The sequence below is a fragment of the Loxodonta africana genome, chromosome 24 (genome assembly GCF_030014295.1).
Source record: "Loxodonta africana isolate mLoxAfr1 chromosome 24, mLoxAfr1.hap2, whole genome shotgun sequence".
Taxonomy (NCBI): domain Eukaryota; kingdom Metazoa; phylum Chordata; class Mammalia; order Proboscidea; family Elephantidae; genus Loxodonta; species Loxodonta africana.
Genome location: NC_087365.1, coordinates 35,051,686 through 35,067,537, shown reverse-complemented (window position 1 = coordinate 35,067,537; position 15,852 = coordinate 35,051,686). Strand labels below are relative to the sequence as shown.

General features: G+C 41.3%; 1 protein-coding gene across 5 annotated transcripts in view; it reads right to left on the bottom strand.

Moving 5' to 3' along the window:
* The window catches only part of PHF20 (PHD finger protein 20), a 147,157-nt gene that overhangs the window by 80,732 nt on the left and 50,573 nt on the right, over window positions 1–15,852 (bottom strand). For 2 of the 5 annotated variants that reach the window (XM_003411689.4, XM_064276045.1), the window contains exons 3-5: window positions 11,878–12,049; window positions 10,598–10,682; window positions 748–827 (exon numbers count right to left, since the gene is read on the bottom strand). In XM_003411689.4, the coding sequence (XP_003411737.2) occupies window positions 748–827; window positions 10,598–10,682; window positions 11,878–12,049 (337 nt within the window). Of the gene's footprint in view, window positions 1–747; window positions 828–10,597; window positions 10,683–11,877; window positions 12,050–14,957; window positions 15,044–15,852 lie in introns of those variants that run through there. The other 3 variants (XM_010591652.3, XM_010591651.3, XM_064276046.1) reach the window with 3 other exon arrangements.

The following is a 15,852-nucleotide window of genomic DNA, read 5'->3' as shown; positions in this document are numbered from 1 at the left end:
ATTTGCATTAGTTATCTCCACAGCTAAAACCAGTAACAATCAAAATTTTTAAAAACACCAGTATCCAATTTTTGATCTCTACTTTCCCCTCAACTAACTACTCCATTTAAATATAAACATGAAAAAGACTAAAGCAGGAGGAAGAGGGGGACATGAAGGAAGCAGACAACACTTCCAGATACTCTGTATCTGTGCGGACCATATGTCCAGTATCAGAACTCAGGCCATGTGTTTGGGCAAGTACACACATGGTGACTAGGACAACAGGATACAATGTTTTCAACCCAGATACATCTAAGGCAAGTGGCTGTCAAATCCATGCCAAACAACAACTCTGTAAACCAACTGGTTGTGGTCCCAAGATGAAGGACAAAGCCAGATGAGGAGAAAAACATGTTCTAGGTCTCCTCAAACATTCATACAAAGTTCCCTGCAATCGGTGAGAGTTCTAAGGGCAGGGCACAGAGAGAAAAAATAATAACCACCAGCCACTCTTGAGGAAAACAAATAATGGGCAATAGTATCCAAGTATTTGGTGCTTTTGGAAAAAGAGAATCTGTGTTAAAAGGAAAGACAAAGAAAGACAAATATTTACAATTTCTGAAAACTTGTTATCTTCTGGTGAAATTGTATTAGATGGAAAAAATAAGACTTTTGCCATCATAAACAAATGTAATGTCTTTATTTGAGAAACAAAACTACAATATTAGCATTATTCATACCACAAAACAAAACCACGTTTCTCACCTGATCTTTGGAAAAAGCTTTGACATGAATATGTTTGACAGTCTGAACTACTCCATCATAAAATTTCACAGTGTAAGTACCTAAAATTCAAGAAGATATCATGATTTTAACTTGCAGTTTCATGAAAACGCAACTTTTCAAAGTATAAACACAAGGGAGCTCCAATCACATAACAAACTTATAGGTGGTAAAAAACTGTGTTAGAATCACATTCAGCCTTACTTATTTATGCCCAAGACATAACAGTATGCCTGTCTTCATTTCTTAGTCAATACTACATAAACCCACTGCCGTCGAGTCGATTCCGACTCATAGCAACCCTATAGGACAGAGTAGAACTGCTCCATAGAGCTTCCAAGGAGCACCTGGCGGATCTGAACTGCCAACCTCTTGGTGAGCAGCCGTAGCACTTAACCACTACACTGCCAGGGTTTCCTGAATACTACATAGTAAGTTTTATTTTTGTCTATCTAGATCAAAAATAATTCATTTTTATAATGCCTCATTGAAATAAAAAAAAAAAAAACTTGCACTGAATTTAGACCAAGAACAGTAAAAAAAAAATTAAAGAATGTGAAGAAAATGCAGATTTATTTATTCCTTGGTGAATTATTTTTATAATTTAATGTTTATGTTCTGGGCTTGGGGATAATGTTTTTCAAATTTTAAAAGAAACATAACCATTCTGCTAAAGGCATTATGTTTTTAGAGGAGATCTACATTAATCCCAAAATCCATATGAATTATGTTCACATTACAATATTTAAAAATAAAAGATTCTGCCAAAATACTAGCAAAGGTACCTTCTATGCAGTTTTATCCCGTTAGAAAAAAAATGTTCAACAAGTGAAATGGCCAATGTTTTGTTACACACAGATTTACTACAATTAAAAAAAAGAAATGTTCAACAAGGATTGTTCCCTGCTAACAAGTAACCCAAATAATCTTATCTTCCCAAATAAGTCATCTACCTACAAAAGGTTTCATTAGTTGCACACAAAGCTATACTTTTCACTTTTGCATATTGGAACCCATCCTGGAGATTAAAAAAGAAAAAGTATCAATGCTCTAATCTTGTCAAGATTACCAGTGAACAAATGTTCAGTTTTCAGGACCAATTTCCCACCCAACATAGAAGAAAAGAAATATCTGGAGGGCCGGGAGTAGAAGAATGCAATCATTTTCCAAACCTTATTTCTAATTGCCAACATACAATATCCACCAACTCGAAGTGACTAGCTTCTTGCCATCCGCTGAAGTTGCCCTGTGACATTTACACCTCCGTATTTTTATTAAAAGTGTTTTCCTGCTTTAATAAAAGCAGAATGTGGCCCTCATCTGCTTGGCTTACCCAAATCTTACTGATCCGTTAAGCACCCGGCTTAAATGACTACAAAAGTTCTATAAAAGCTTCTTGACTTCCCAGCTACTGGAGACTTTCTCCCTGCTCTAAATTTCTCATAGATTCATTTGGTACCTGGCCCACAGGCCCTCACACACTGGGCTACCTTAATATAAGTACAGATCCCAACTCAAAGGTAGGCTCCTCAAGACCAGAGACCACATCTTACACCAGTTTCTCTCTCACACAACGCCTAGTTCACTGTAGACCAGGGCTCCTTAAAGTGTGGTTCCCAAAAGAGCAGCAACAGCAATTCCCGAGAATTTGTTAGAAATGCGAGTTACCATCCCCACCTCACATATACTGATCAGAAACTCTGGGAATAGAACACAGAAATGTGTGTCTTAAAAAGCCCGCCAGGTGTTCCCACTACCCATCTGTCAGTTTGTCACACTGGTGGCTTACGTGTTACTATGATGCTGGAAGCTATGCCAATGGTATTTCAAATACCAGCAGGGTCACCCATAGTAGACAGGTTTCAGTGCAGCTTCCAGACAGAGACAGGCTAGGAAGAAAGGCCTGGTGATCTACTTCCAAAATCTGCCAATGAAAACTCTATGGATCACAACAAAATATCACCTGATCCAGTGCAGGAAGATGGGCTCCCTAGGTTGGGAGACACTCAAAATACACAGTGGCCACAACAGTGATCCCAACAGCCATGAAGACGATGCAGGACCCAGCAATGTTTCCTTCTGTTATACACAAGGCTGCTGTGAATCTGAGGCAACCCAATGGCAGCTAACAACAACCAGGTGATTTAGATGTGCACTGAAGTATGAGAACCACTGCCACAGAATTACCTACTAACCTTTACTGGTAATTATAAAATGAAGGTGATTGTCACAGGCATCACCAAAACAGAAAAAAAAAAACTGGCTAGGAAACAAAATATAAGGATATATAGTTACGCTTGGTTGGTTAAAACATCAGCAATTAAATGAAAAGCTATAATAAAGGAAGTCTAGAGAAGAAAACAAACAATTCTGCATAAGACATCTCAGCAATGACTTACTAGTAGTTACAACAAAGGTCTGAGTTCCTGTCTCTCCCTACCTATAATGTGAGGGTGTTAGCAAGCAAAGGAGTAATGACAAGCAATGCTATGGAATTCTAAACAGACCCTTTTCAAGTAACCATCGTGCCGCTATGGCCAGCCTGGGGGTGGGGGTAGGGGATAGAAACTTTAAGAATCCAGTTCTCCAAAAAGGCCACATAAACCAGAGACTCCATCAGACCGGAAGAACTAGATGGTACCCAGCTACCACCAACGACCACCCTGACAGAGAACACAACAGACAGTCCCTGACGACTGGGAGAAGAATGGAGCAGAACTCAAATTCACATAAAAGACCAGTCTTAATGGTCTGACCGAGACTGGAGGAACCCTTGAAGCCATGGCCCCTGGACACTCTGTTAACCCAGAATTAAAACCATTCCCGAAGCTCGCTCTTCAGACAGAGATTAGACTGGACTATAAAGCATACAGTACTTGTGAAGAGTGTACTTCTTAGTTCAAGCAGATACACAAGACCAAATGGGCCGCTCCTGTCAGGAGGCAGGATGAGAAGGCAGGAAGAGATGGGAGCTGGTTGGCTGGGCACTAGACACCCAAGTAGAAAGGGGAAACGCACTATTACATTATAGAAATTGCAACTACTGTCACATAACAATATCTGTATAAATTTTTGTATGAGAAATTAACTTGAACTGTAAACTTTCAACTAAAGCACAATTAAACAACAACAAAAAAAAGGAATCCAGTTCTCATGGAATTGAAATATTAATTGCCCATTACTACCTAAGCCTATACTTTCAACTATTTTACCAACCAAAAAGTTCAGCATCAATTACATCAAAATGAAAGTTGTCATTTTTACAGACATCCAAAAGAACATTAAATAATGCTCAACTACTTGAGGTAAATTTTGAAGCTTACTCCTTATGCAGGCTCAAGAAGAAGGCCTGTAGACACAGGGCTGTGCCCCAGTTAATTAGAACCCAAGCCTGCCTGCTGACTCTGACCAATTCTTCTCCCACCACCCCACACTGCCCATTTCCTAAACCCCTCGGTCTAAGTTCAAATCACAGACCGAGCACTACTGGCCACTCTGAAATGACATAAACTATATGGCCAAAGGTGCTCAGAGACCATGTTCTTGGACAGCAATATCCTAGTCCTGACCCTTTTGCTTCCAAAGGACTACAAAGGATCATCTTGAAACCTTCTCCCTGGATGATGCTAAATGCAGCCTAACTTGGGCTTCAATAAATTAGAAAGGACAAAGATATGCCCCACAACAATGGCCTAGGCCCACTTCTGGAGAGACCCCAAATCTACTTTAATGGTTTCATGTATAACTCAAAAAGAAGCTCTTCCCACAGAATCCTCCTGTGGGTGGCTGATAACAGAGCTCTCCTTTATTATCAGTTTCCCTCTCACTGATCTAACACATCTAACAATATGTGAATGACAGAACACAAAGTGCAGTCTGTTTTATCTACTCTAACTTTGACACAGGGGTTACCTACCTCAGACTCCCTAAAGGAGCCCCTTCCCCTCTACCTTTTGCGCCCCACCCCCATGCCCAGAGATGAGACAAAGCTCCCTGGCCTTGCCTGAGGGTGAGGAACTCTGCATATCAGAATACCTGCTTTGTGAGCAGACAGCAATAACAAAATGGAAGCAGCAAGAACAAAAAAAGAAACGCCTAGCCGGCTCATCTTCCCTAGGACCAAGGAAACAGGGACACACAGATGACTCTGAATAGGACAGATTTCTCTTGCTCTTAGAATCTACCACAACTGTGACCCCAGGGCCCTTTATCCCACATGTTTGCAAGCACACCTCCCCCTCCTCTAAGTTTGTCCTTCTTAGCAATCTTACACAGTGGGCTCAGGTTCTGTGGCCAACAATTTCCAAAACACTCATCTATTCCAATTCCTTCTTCGATTTCTAACTGCTCAAATGAGTCCAGAGCAAGCGCAGTGAATTAACTGCCTGCAATCATCCAGCCGGCACTGGAATCAGAATGTGTCTCCCAACTAGGGGCTCGCATGACACCACCAAACCTGTCGCCATCGAGTTAATTCTGACTTACAGCAATCCCACAGGACAGAGTAGAACTGCCCCATAGGCCTTCCAAGGAGCTGCTGGTGGATTCCAACTGCCCACCTTTTGGTTAGCAGCCTGAGCTCTTAACAACTGCACCACCAGGGCTCCAAACCAAACTCACTGCGGTAGAGTCGATTCCAATTCATAACCAAAAACCAAACCAAATCCGTTTCCGTCAAGTCGATTTCAACTACTAGTGAGAACTGCCCCACAGGGTTTCCAAGGAGCACCTGGTGGATTTGAACTGATGACCTTTATGGTTAGCAGCTGTAGCTCTTAACCACTAAGCCACTGGGGTTTCCAACTCATAGCAACCCTACAACCGACAGGCTCCAGAGAGTGCAGACCACCTACACCTGCCATAGTATTACATCAGGTACTTTCCCTATGCCCCCTTGTGACATCTGGCCCTAATTCACAACTCCTGCCATCTAAGGAAAACCCTGCCTGCCCTCCCCCTCTCTCCAGAGACAGCCTGGTACTATGGGGACGGCAATTCAGGAGCTTTGAGCCCCACAGACCTCCGTTCAGATCCCAACTCTACCGTTCAGATCCCAACTCTACCGTTCAGAGCCCTGTAACCTCAAGCACGTTAGTTTCCCCTGTGAGCTTAGTTCCTCATCTGTAAAATGAGGATGGAGTTGTTAGCAATAACCTTTGCATGTTTGTGTGAAGACTCAGTGAAATAAAATATGGAAACTGCCTCACACAGGGCCTGTCACAGAGCAAGAAATCAACAAGTGATTCTAATTATTATTATTCAGCAAGTCACTTTAAAAGGGAAGCACCAACCCCTCCCCCACTTCAGACATACACGATAAGAATCAAGCTAGCACCTGCATGTGTGGGCCTAAATCTTTCTTTTATTCCTGTGCAGAACTGTTCAAAGCTGTTCACATAGTGCCTACCTCCCCACACTTCAAATGTAGGATCAGTTACAGCATGAAGAAAACACAAAACAGGAACTGCTTCACCCAGAGACTACAGAAATAAAACTACTTCCACAGAATCCCGTTACCAATGCAGACCTCAGGCACCTGCCCAAAATGTCTGACCAAAGAATGTGCATATTTTTAAGGAGGAGGGACCTGGCCCACCTGGCTCACCTGCACTCTCAAGATTAAAAGCCACACATCAACAGGAAAGAACAGTCTCCCACGCTGTTGTAAATACTGAACTACTTTTACTTTCCCCACAGAAAATGCTTTGCAAGCAGAGTGGGCACACAAAGCCCAGACAAACAAGTGACCCTGACAGACAAATGACTCTGCCACCCCCGTGTTAAAAAGGGGAGCTAGGCAGCCCCAGCAAAGGGCTGAGGTGAACTCACCAGAGACAGCTTCTAAACAAAGATTCCCTGAAAGCCGAACCTCTTCTACTCCACACTGACTGAGGATATAACAAGGCTACCAGATGTGGCTGCCTTCACACTAAACGATGCTTTAAATTTCCATTGCCAAAGAGCCATTCCAGGTGAAAAGGCCTAAATAACCTGACATTGCTCTCCCTATTTTCCAAGTAAGCACTAACTCCCTTAAGAGACCATCAAGTTGCTGTTTGGTTATGGATCAACCATGCCAGACTTCCCACTGTTCCACCACTCTTAGAGCCTCCACTCAACCAGCCTGATCAGTGAATCCTCAGCCTTAGTGAAACCACTAATGAGATTTAAGAGTGGCCAAAAAATCAGGCCGAGCCTTCCAAAGATAAATTACCGGGTGTGTAATTTACTATATTACTCTACATTCCTGGCCTCCTTCTAGCAGGACCAACAAGACAAAATTTACTTTTATAGGAAATAAAGGGGACACCTTGCCACCAAAGCTTCTCCTCACCACACCATTAAACTGTGGTAGCCACCATTACAGATGAAACAGAGTCAGGGCAGAAAATACCAGGGAAAAGGTGAAAAGAGAGTCAAGCATTGTAGCTCCCAATCCTCCAAGTACTACAATGAATCATGATGAAGTAGAAACTGCCCGCTGGCTCCCATGGATAAAATATAACCCTACAGACATTACCTAAGAGTATTTTCATCTTAAAATCACGCACAGATCCAAGCTCTCACTGAGCTTTTCTGCACAATCAACAGTGTAGTAATAATACCACCCAACCTATTCCACTGATTTTTCCATTTCAGGATTTCTCCTTCCTCTTCCAATCAGTCTCAAGAACAAGTAAAAGGAGCAACATCACACAGGACTTCAGATCCAAGGACTTCAGGAAAACAGGTTTTGGCAGAAATCCCCACTCATTTTCAATGTCCTTCAATTAACTAAAATTCTGTTTCACTGGACATAATTCTCAGCTCACAGAACCAGCGTATTAGGGAAGCAAATGATCATTTTAGGAACAGCCATTACAAGGTTCTTCCTCCTATAATTTTAGCTCATGGGGAACATATAACTGAAAAGATGTTTTTAAATATCTTGCAAGCAAAACTTTGGTTGCCCCATTTTAAAACAGGGCTTCAAACCAGTTCTTCCCAGTTCAGTCATGGCCAAGGAAGCAAAATTAGAACAGACCCGAATTTTTTAAAATTTGGGTGAACCAGAACAGGAAAAATTATGAGTCAAAGCTCTGCCAGAAGCCTGATCTCAAACAACAATACAATATTTAAAAAAAGAAAAAAAAATCTCCTTCTTAGAAAACAAGGGCAGTGTACATACACACCACATAGCAACCAATCTCTTGCCCCTCAGATTTTGAAGAGTCAGAAATAGCGGTGCCCTCCTTAAAGATGGCTTTCCACAGTTCTGCCAATAGTCCAATCTCATGCTTCAGGCTCCTGAAAGGGCTCGCTATACCTCTTCCTAGTCTCCCATTCCAGGGCTTCGATCCATAATTATTTCTTTTCCGGTTATCATTCTGGATCACCCAAGTTGTAAAAATCTGAGTCTGCTCTGGTTTCACTTTGTCAGCCATGACTGAACCAGTTCAAACCAGATGAAACCCCTGGTTTAAAAAGACATTTAAAAACCCTAATTTTTGTTAGGTCCCACTGAGTCAGTTCTGACTCAAAGCAACCCTATGTACAACAGAAACAAACACGGCCTGGTCCTATACCATCCTCACAATCCTTGCTATGTTTGAGACCACTGTTGCAACCACTGTGTCAATCCATTTTATTGAGGGTCTTCCTCTTTTTTCCTGACTCTCTACCAAGCATGATGTCCTTCTCCAGGGACTGGTCCTTCCTGGTAACATGTCCAAAGTACATCAGATGAAGTTTCACCATCCTCACTAATTAGCTATGGCCAATAACGTGGCCAATTACTTATAGTCCTTAAATGATGACTTCAAAAAGCTTCACACCCCACCCCCACACAAACCCCCGCAATGCAGACAGGAGTTCCTCTGACCCTTTAGATCTATCTGCACTATCCTGCTCTGCCTCCGCCTGGTAGCTGATGTAGCAGCTCTATTTCAGCACCTGCTTCGTTCTGCCCTGAACTAGGTCTTTTTTTTAATCCATGATGACAAGCTTGGGCTCTGAAGATACTATATGCAAACAGCAGTTCCTAAACTTTCACTGCCTCCACAAGGCTCTATGAGTCAGCTCCCAGGGCTCTGAAAACTATTCTTCTCCTTCAATCTGCCTCTCCCTTTGCTATCTCCTCACCTAATCTCCTTCCTCCCATTTCTGTCCCCCATGGGGCTCTGGGGCATCACTGGAACAAGAGAAATGTTCTCTCCTTTTTGCTACCTCCTTTAACCATAGAGTCACCCCTGTGACTACCCTGAACTTCTGCCTAATGTAAAGGCCGTTTCCTCCAAAGGAGCATACCTCAAATGTGTATTATTAAGGGAGTATGATTCCATCAGCATAAATCAACCTACTGGACCTTTCAGGTACACATATATCTATGTGAAAAACACATACTCCCTATCACAAGGTTTTAAAAGCCAATAAGGATAGAATGATTAATCTTGAAAATTACAATCTGAAAATGTAAACTGTGTATTTTACTAAAGGATATGAGTCAGTTCACTAACTGCCTTCCCTTCAAATAAGTTTTTTACATTAATGTGATACATATGGAAAGTAATAACATAGGATTTTGTTTCGAACACAAGCTTATAAAAGCAATTTAGGCAAAAAAGGAGCTATCCAAAAAGACTTAATCAACCATAAGCTGGAGGATCATTAACTTCTTGGACAATTTAGAAAACACGACCTTGCTTTGGAGGCTGAAGCAAAAGAACTCTCTGAAGGTTAACTGACATCTGGTACATCTAACTGGTCTAAGAGCTGGCAGGGTGAGGAGGTGGGATAGATACAACAATAGAGAAACGGAAATTTCTGCTACATGCAAATGTATGTTTGGTTTTGCCCCTTCAACCCAACCCATTCTCAGACTTAATTTCCACCTCAAGGCCAAAACTTCTTGGACAGCAAAAGGTCCACCACTGGGCATAATACTGAATAAATACCTAAATGACTTTATTGAATAAAAAGTCAATCTGGCTTCACGGTCGCCTCTAACAGTGGCACCTAAACTTTTACTGCCTCCACAAGACACCCCTACCTACCCCTCTATGAGTCAGCTCCCAGGGCTCCCAAAACTCTTCTTCAACAACCTGCCTCTCCTTTGCTATTCCCTCACCTAGAGAGGGATTTATCCTAAAGGCTCTAAACATTCACGTCAGGGGTCAGGGACATATTGCAAACATCCTGGTAGAAAATGTTTAAAAAACGTATCACTTAAGGCCCAAGAATCTATTCTCTGAGTGCCAGGATTCTGACCATATAATCTTACAACTCTCCGCCAGTCTTAGTACTAGCAAAATGGTCCTCTTTGGGTCAAGTTCCCTGTCCTGTGTCCTCGAGTGTTCTAAAACCTGGCAAACGCATCCCCACTCAGTGCCATAAACTGCAGTGCCCCAACTTCCACTACCAACTGTGACGTTACAAACCATCCTCAATCACCTTGCATCCACAAAGCGTATTTGTGAGAAATGTTTGTTGGTGTTCATTTCTTTTCTAGGCTATTCACAAATTAGTAAAAGGAGTATTAAGGACTTATTTCATCAGTTACATTAGGAACTTCTAAACTGCAAGAGCCTGCACAATTCTCAGCATGAGTGACAGATAAACTGTTTTGTGACTGTTTTAGACAACAACTGAAGGTTAGGGGGCAAACGGCTAAAGCCCTCTTTTTAACCAGCTTTCTCTCCATTTATAATCTCCTCTAACCCCTGACATACTGATTAACTTGATTAGAGAAAATTCCTAGGCAATAAATAAATACTGAAAATATACTATCAAACTCTAATATTATCATCTCCCCAGTAAGACATGAGTAAAAACAACTGCAACTCAAATGACTTACCATCCTTGTTAACAGCAGTGACTTTGGCTGGGTAAAAACGACAATCAGACCAGCAAGCAAGGACTTGCTCATTTATCTGAAATTCCTAAAAAACATTAAAAAAAAAGATCCTGTTACCAATTCACTTTTTATAGGATACACACTGATCAGAACTCATAAAAGAAGACTGAACTGACATAAGAGTGGGAAGAGGAGGTGGCTACTGGGATGGAGAGAGATATTTCTGCTGTCCAGCACTGGGAGAGCTGGGACCCAAGACTTCACCCAGCCAGGGAGGTCTGGAGTGGCAGCACTGATGACAATCCTGCCTTGTCAAGGATATGCACTGAAAGGGAGCCTAAGAGCCCAGGACGACCAGAAAACACACCCAATATACAAGTTAAAAGGAATGAGACTACCTCATCTTGAGGGAAGCAGCATTAATGCCACTTAATACCACTCACTTCTAAAAGGCCTTTAGCCAAGAGGAGCACCTATTCACTTTTAATATTTCATACTGTTTTTCCAGCACCCTTTAGAATACCCAGCACACAGCTGGCATTGATAAATTTTGTAGAATGAATGTTGAATAATCAAGGGGAACATTTTAAACCTTATCCTAAATTGGAGGTGGTGTTGGGGAAGTCTAGCAGGGGTCAGGGTTAAAATGGAAAACAATTCAGAGCTAAGACAGATCTGAAGGCTGTAGAGCTAGTACAGATATCTCAATTCCTCTTTAAAAAACTTAAAACTAATACTTCATTGCTTCATTCAAAAGTCAGTAAAAGCTCCAGGCATAGTGATAAAATTTATAAAATGGGAATACAGTTCACTCAATTCCAAGTTCTTTGGGGCTTATAAAAGATCTTGAATATGAGGCTAGCACAGTCCCCTAAGTGGAATGGTTGCTTAATAAAAGATCAGACAGCAGTGCTGGCAATATTGTGATCCTGTGGCTCTAGAATTTGACCATTCGTTGATTTATTCAACAAATATTTACTGAAGACCTACTACATGCAAGGCACTGTTCTAGAGGCTAGGGATACAATGGTATAAAAGAGAGACAAGGTCCCTATCCACCATCAACTTGGTAGTCTCAACCAAGATAATTTATGCACTATCACATCATTTGAATAAATTAAAACTCAGATTTCCCCAAGAGACCAAGGTGCAACTACAGGCCTAAATGAGGATTGATCCCCAGGTACTACTGAATTTCACACTGAAGACCAAGGGCTGAAACACAAACTGCCCAATAGCTGACCCAGCTCATTCTAAAATTTCCCAGAGTTCTTACTCACAGAAGATCCTTCTTCTTCGTGTAAGCCCTCTTTCCTCAGCTGTATTTTCTCTAAAGGGCGTAAATAAGGACTGTCCCAGCAGAACCATTCATCATAACGATGGTTCCAGCGCTTGAAATGGATGAGTACTTTTCCTTCTTCGTAGTCAATGTCTTCTATGTGAGCTGGATACCTGATTCAGAAAAAAAAATTGAGATGCCTTTAATACCACCCAAAATATCCAAAATGGTACATTTCCAAACCTCTTTCCAAAGGAGCAGGTTGCCAAGTACTAAATAAAGGCCTGCCATTTAAGGGCTCCATATAATAGTGTCAAATCACAGATTATGGAGGTTAACAGGGTTGGGATTCAAATCCCAACCCGGCTATTCCTTAGTCTATGAACCATCAAATTAATCTTCCAGAGCCTGAGTTCCCGTAATGTGGAGGAAGAATATTCAGTACTTTGGGTCGCAGTGATAGTTAAACAAGATAACATGTGCAAAAGACCCAAGCACATAAGAGGCAGGAAGCAAACATTTAACAATTAGATTATCTTTTACACGTGTCAATAAATTACAATGACCATGTAACTCAGATTGTGTTGTTGTTGTTGCATGCCAATGAGTCGATTCTGACTCATAGCGACCCTACAGGACTGAGTAGAACTGCCTCATAGGGTTTCCTAGGCTGTGATCTTCACGGGAGCAGATCGCCAGGTCTTTTCAGTTAGCAGTCGAATGCATAACCATTGGGCCAGCAGGGCTCCTTTCAGATTCTATTAAAGTCTCGATTTTAAATCTCAACTTGAAATTTGTAATCTATAGAGTTGTTAAAAGAGCAAAATGGTTCTTCATGTCATGATATGGAAAGCTCTCCCAAGATACAATGTTAAATGAAAACAGCAAGGTTCAGAATACTATACAGTAAGCTATTGTTCATTTAAAAAAAAAAAAAAAAAAGGCGAAAAAAATTTATTTTCACCTATGTTTATATACGCATAAAATATCTGGAAGGATACACAAGAAACTATAGTGGTTACTTGTGGAAAAGTGTGGTCAGTTCAGTAGATGGGCTCTTTCAACCTCCATTCTACCCTCCTTCTAGAATGAGAGTTAGAAAAACCAAAAATTAAATTTCCCCTACTCCCTTTCAATTGGCAACCAAGGTCAAGAAGACTAATGGTTGCGATGACCAGACCCTGTGCACCAATGCAGAATCTCTCAAACCTTCATGCACATGCAAATTACCAGGGGATCTTGATAAAATGCAGACTGATTAAGTAGGTCAGGCTAGGGCCTAACAGTTTTTAACAAGGTCCCAGGTGATGCTGATGCCCTTGTCTAAAACAGCAAGGGTCTAATGTCTAGTCAAGGAGCCCTGGTGGTCTAGTGGTTAAAGTGCTTGGCTGGTAACCAAAAAGGTTGGCAGTTCGAACCCATCAGCTGCTCCACAGACAGTCTGTTTCCATAAAGATTTACAACCTTCAAAACTCTCTGGGGCAGTTCTATTCTGTCCTATAGGGTTGCTACAAGTCAGAATAGACTCAATGGCAGTGGGTCTGGGTTTGGTAATGTCTAGTCATCAGCTTCACGGGTGTCAAGCAGCAGTGGTGGGGTAGTAGCGGCAACAATGATTTCCTGACCTCCAGGTCACAGCTCTAGTGGTAGATCCTTCAAATTGATAGTCTAAGGGCAGCCCCCTGAATCCCACTCCTTCAACACTTCAAACAACTTTGTAAGTACCCAATTCTCTGTGTTAAATCTATTTGTGGTTAAAATACCCAGACTGGTTTGTTTTCAGCAATGAAAGCTGATACGAGAGGGGAACTGGGTATCGGGGGAGTGAAAGTAGGAGGGCAACTTTGCAATATACCTTTTAAGACTTTATTTTTCAACCATGTAAATACATTATTCATTCCAAAAATAAATAAAAAGTTTAAAATAAAATTGTATGCAATTGTTCTCTTAAATACAACTTTATTAATCAGGCTGCTACACTGACTTGAGAAAATTTGGATTCTACCCATATTTTCTCCCTTCAACTTGGATTTGCACCATTTCCATCCTTTCTTGCATCCAACACCTAGTACAGTGCTGCCCTAATAAATATGTGCTACCTAAATGACAGGACAGCTTTCTTGTTCTGTGTACTGTGTCCTCCACAATCCTACGCTATTATCCTCTAAGGCAGTTAGCTTGTCATTGACCTATCACAGTACCTTGCACACACCGGCTACTCAATAAATGTTCAGCAAATGAATTCCATCCTCCCTATTCTTCCCAAAGGTCACATGTCCTATCAATTCTTCAATTCCAAGGCTCTCAGACTCCAACTACCCTTTCCAATTTCAGCCACCGTCAAGTCGAGGCCCCATCACTTCAGGTGGGCATTCCTCACACAAGGCTGACAGGGTATGCTTTTCAAAATTTCTCATAGTGCTATGCATACAATAATTGTTCAAAAAGTATTAACAGAAGGAATAAACAACCCTGAAAGCAGTCTCTCTACTACAATCCAACCAACATACAGCTGCTATAAATACAAAATATCTTGACAGCAGAATGACTAATTATTTGATCTGACGAACTGAGTGGTATAACTGTAGGAGACCAGAAAGAATTCCCTAAATCCATTCATTCTGTAAAATGGGGAGGGTACAGATATCCCAATTATATACCTCTTGCCCTCTCATTCATTCAGCCCATCACAGACTACTGACTCTCCTTAAAATATCACGATCTGTCCTTTCTTTAATAATTTGCTATCTCTAGCAACAGATTTCAAACAGCTCTTTGGACCAATGCAGGGAATTAATTTTTCATATTGCTAGATTAATTTACAGAACTGTTCTTTACAATAAAATCACATTTTTTTTCTTCTTGGTGTTTAAATATACTTCTAAAAAAATTAAGTCAGTGGTAATTGTTTTTAATACCCTTACTAACGTTATGCGGCCATTAAAAAGGATGATGCAGTTCTCTATATGCTAATATAAAGAGATGGTTATGGTAAGATGGGGAATGGATCCCAAGATACAGAATGATATTTGAATGTACTACCACTTATGTGGGGTGGGGAGAAAACCAATACATTCGTACCTGTTCGTAAATTCGTGGGCTATCTCTGGAAGGATGATCAAGCAACCCGGTTTGCCTCTTGGGAGGGGAACTGGATAGTTAGGGAACTGGAGAGGAAGTATGAGACTTATTTAATTCAATGTATATCCTTTGTATGTTTTGATGTTGTACCATGAGCATGGATTAACTATAAAAAGTATATAATTAGACACTTATTTTAAATATCCTCATTTGGCAAAATAAAACACTGGCAACCTCAGGACAAACCCCAAGTTCTTTTGAATTTGTACTGGTTAGTGCTCTCTAAAAGTCTGAGAAGCCTGGATCCACACAATCAACTCTGATTCCTCAGCCAACCATTCCACTAAACACACTCAGAGTCTACAGGACCTCTGCACCCTCATTAGTCTAAAGCTTCTCTCTTGCTCAAAAAACTGGCCACAGGAATCCCACTGTCTGCAAACCTAAATAAACCTCTTCAGGATGCTCAACAGACACCAAGCGGTCAGCAAGGTTTCCTAACAAGGAGGTAATTCTGTCTTCCTTAAAAGTGTGACGAGGATGCAAAACGCTCATGGGGAAAACCAGTACCACCAGATGCTGCTGAATCGATTCCAACTCATGATGACCCTGTATGTTGCAGAGTAGAACTGTGCTCTCTAGGATTTTTAAGGCTGTGACCTTTTGGAAGCAGACCACCAGGTCCAAGGCTACTCTGGCGGGTTCGAATCATTCAGTTAGAAGTCAAGCACTTAACCCAGGGACTCCTCTCATAGGTAAGAAGAGACTTAATTGCACTGCAGAGAAGAAAGAGGAAGCAAAGACCATCTTAGAAATCAACTCGTAAGACTTGGTAGATCACAATTGCTGGCTGTCTTGGAGGCAGCTCAGCTTTATCAGTCAACAGGACTTTATT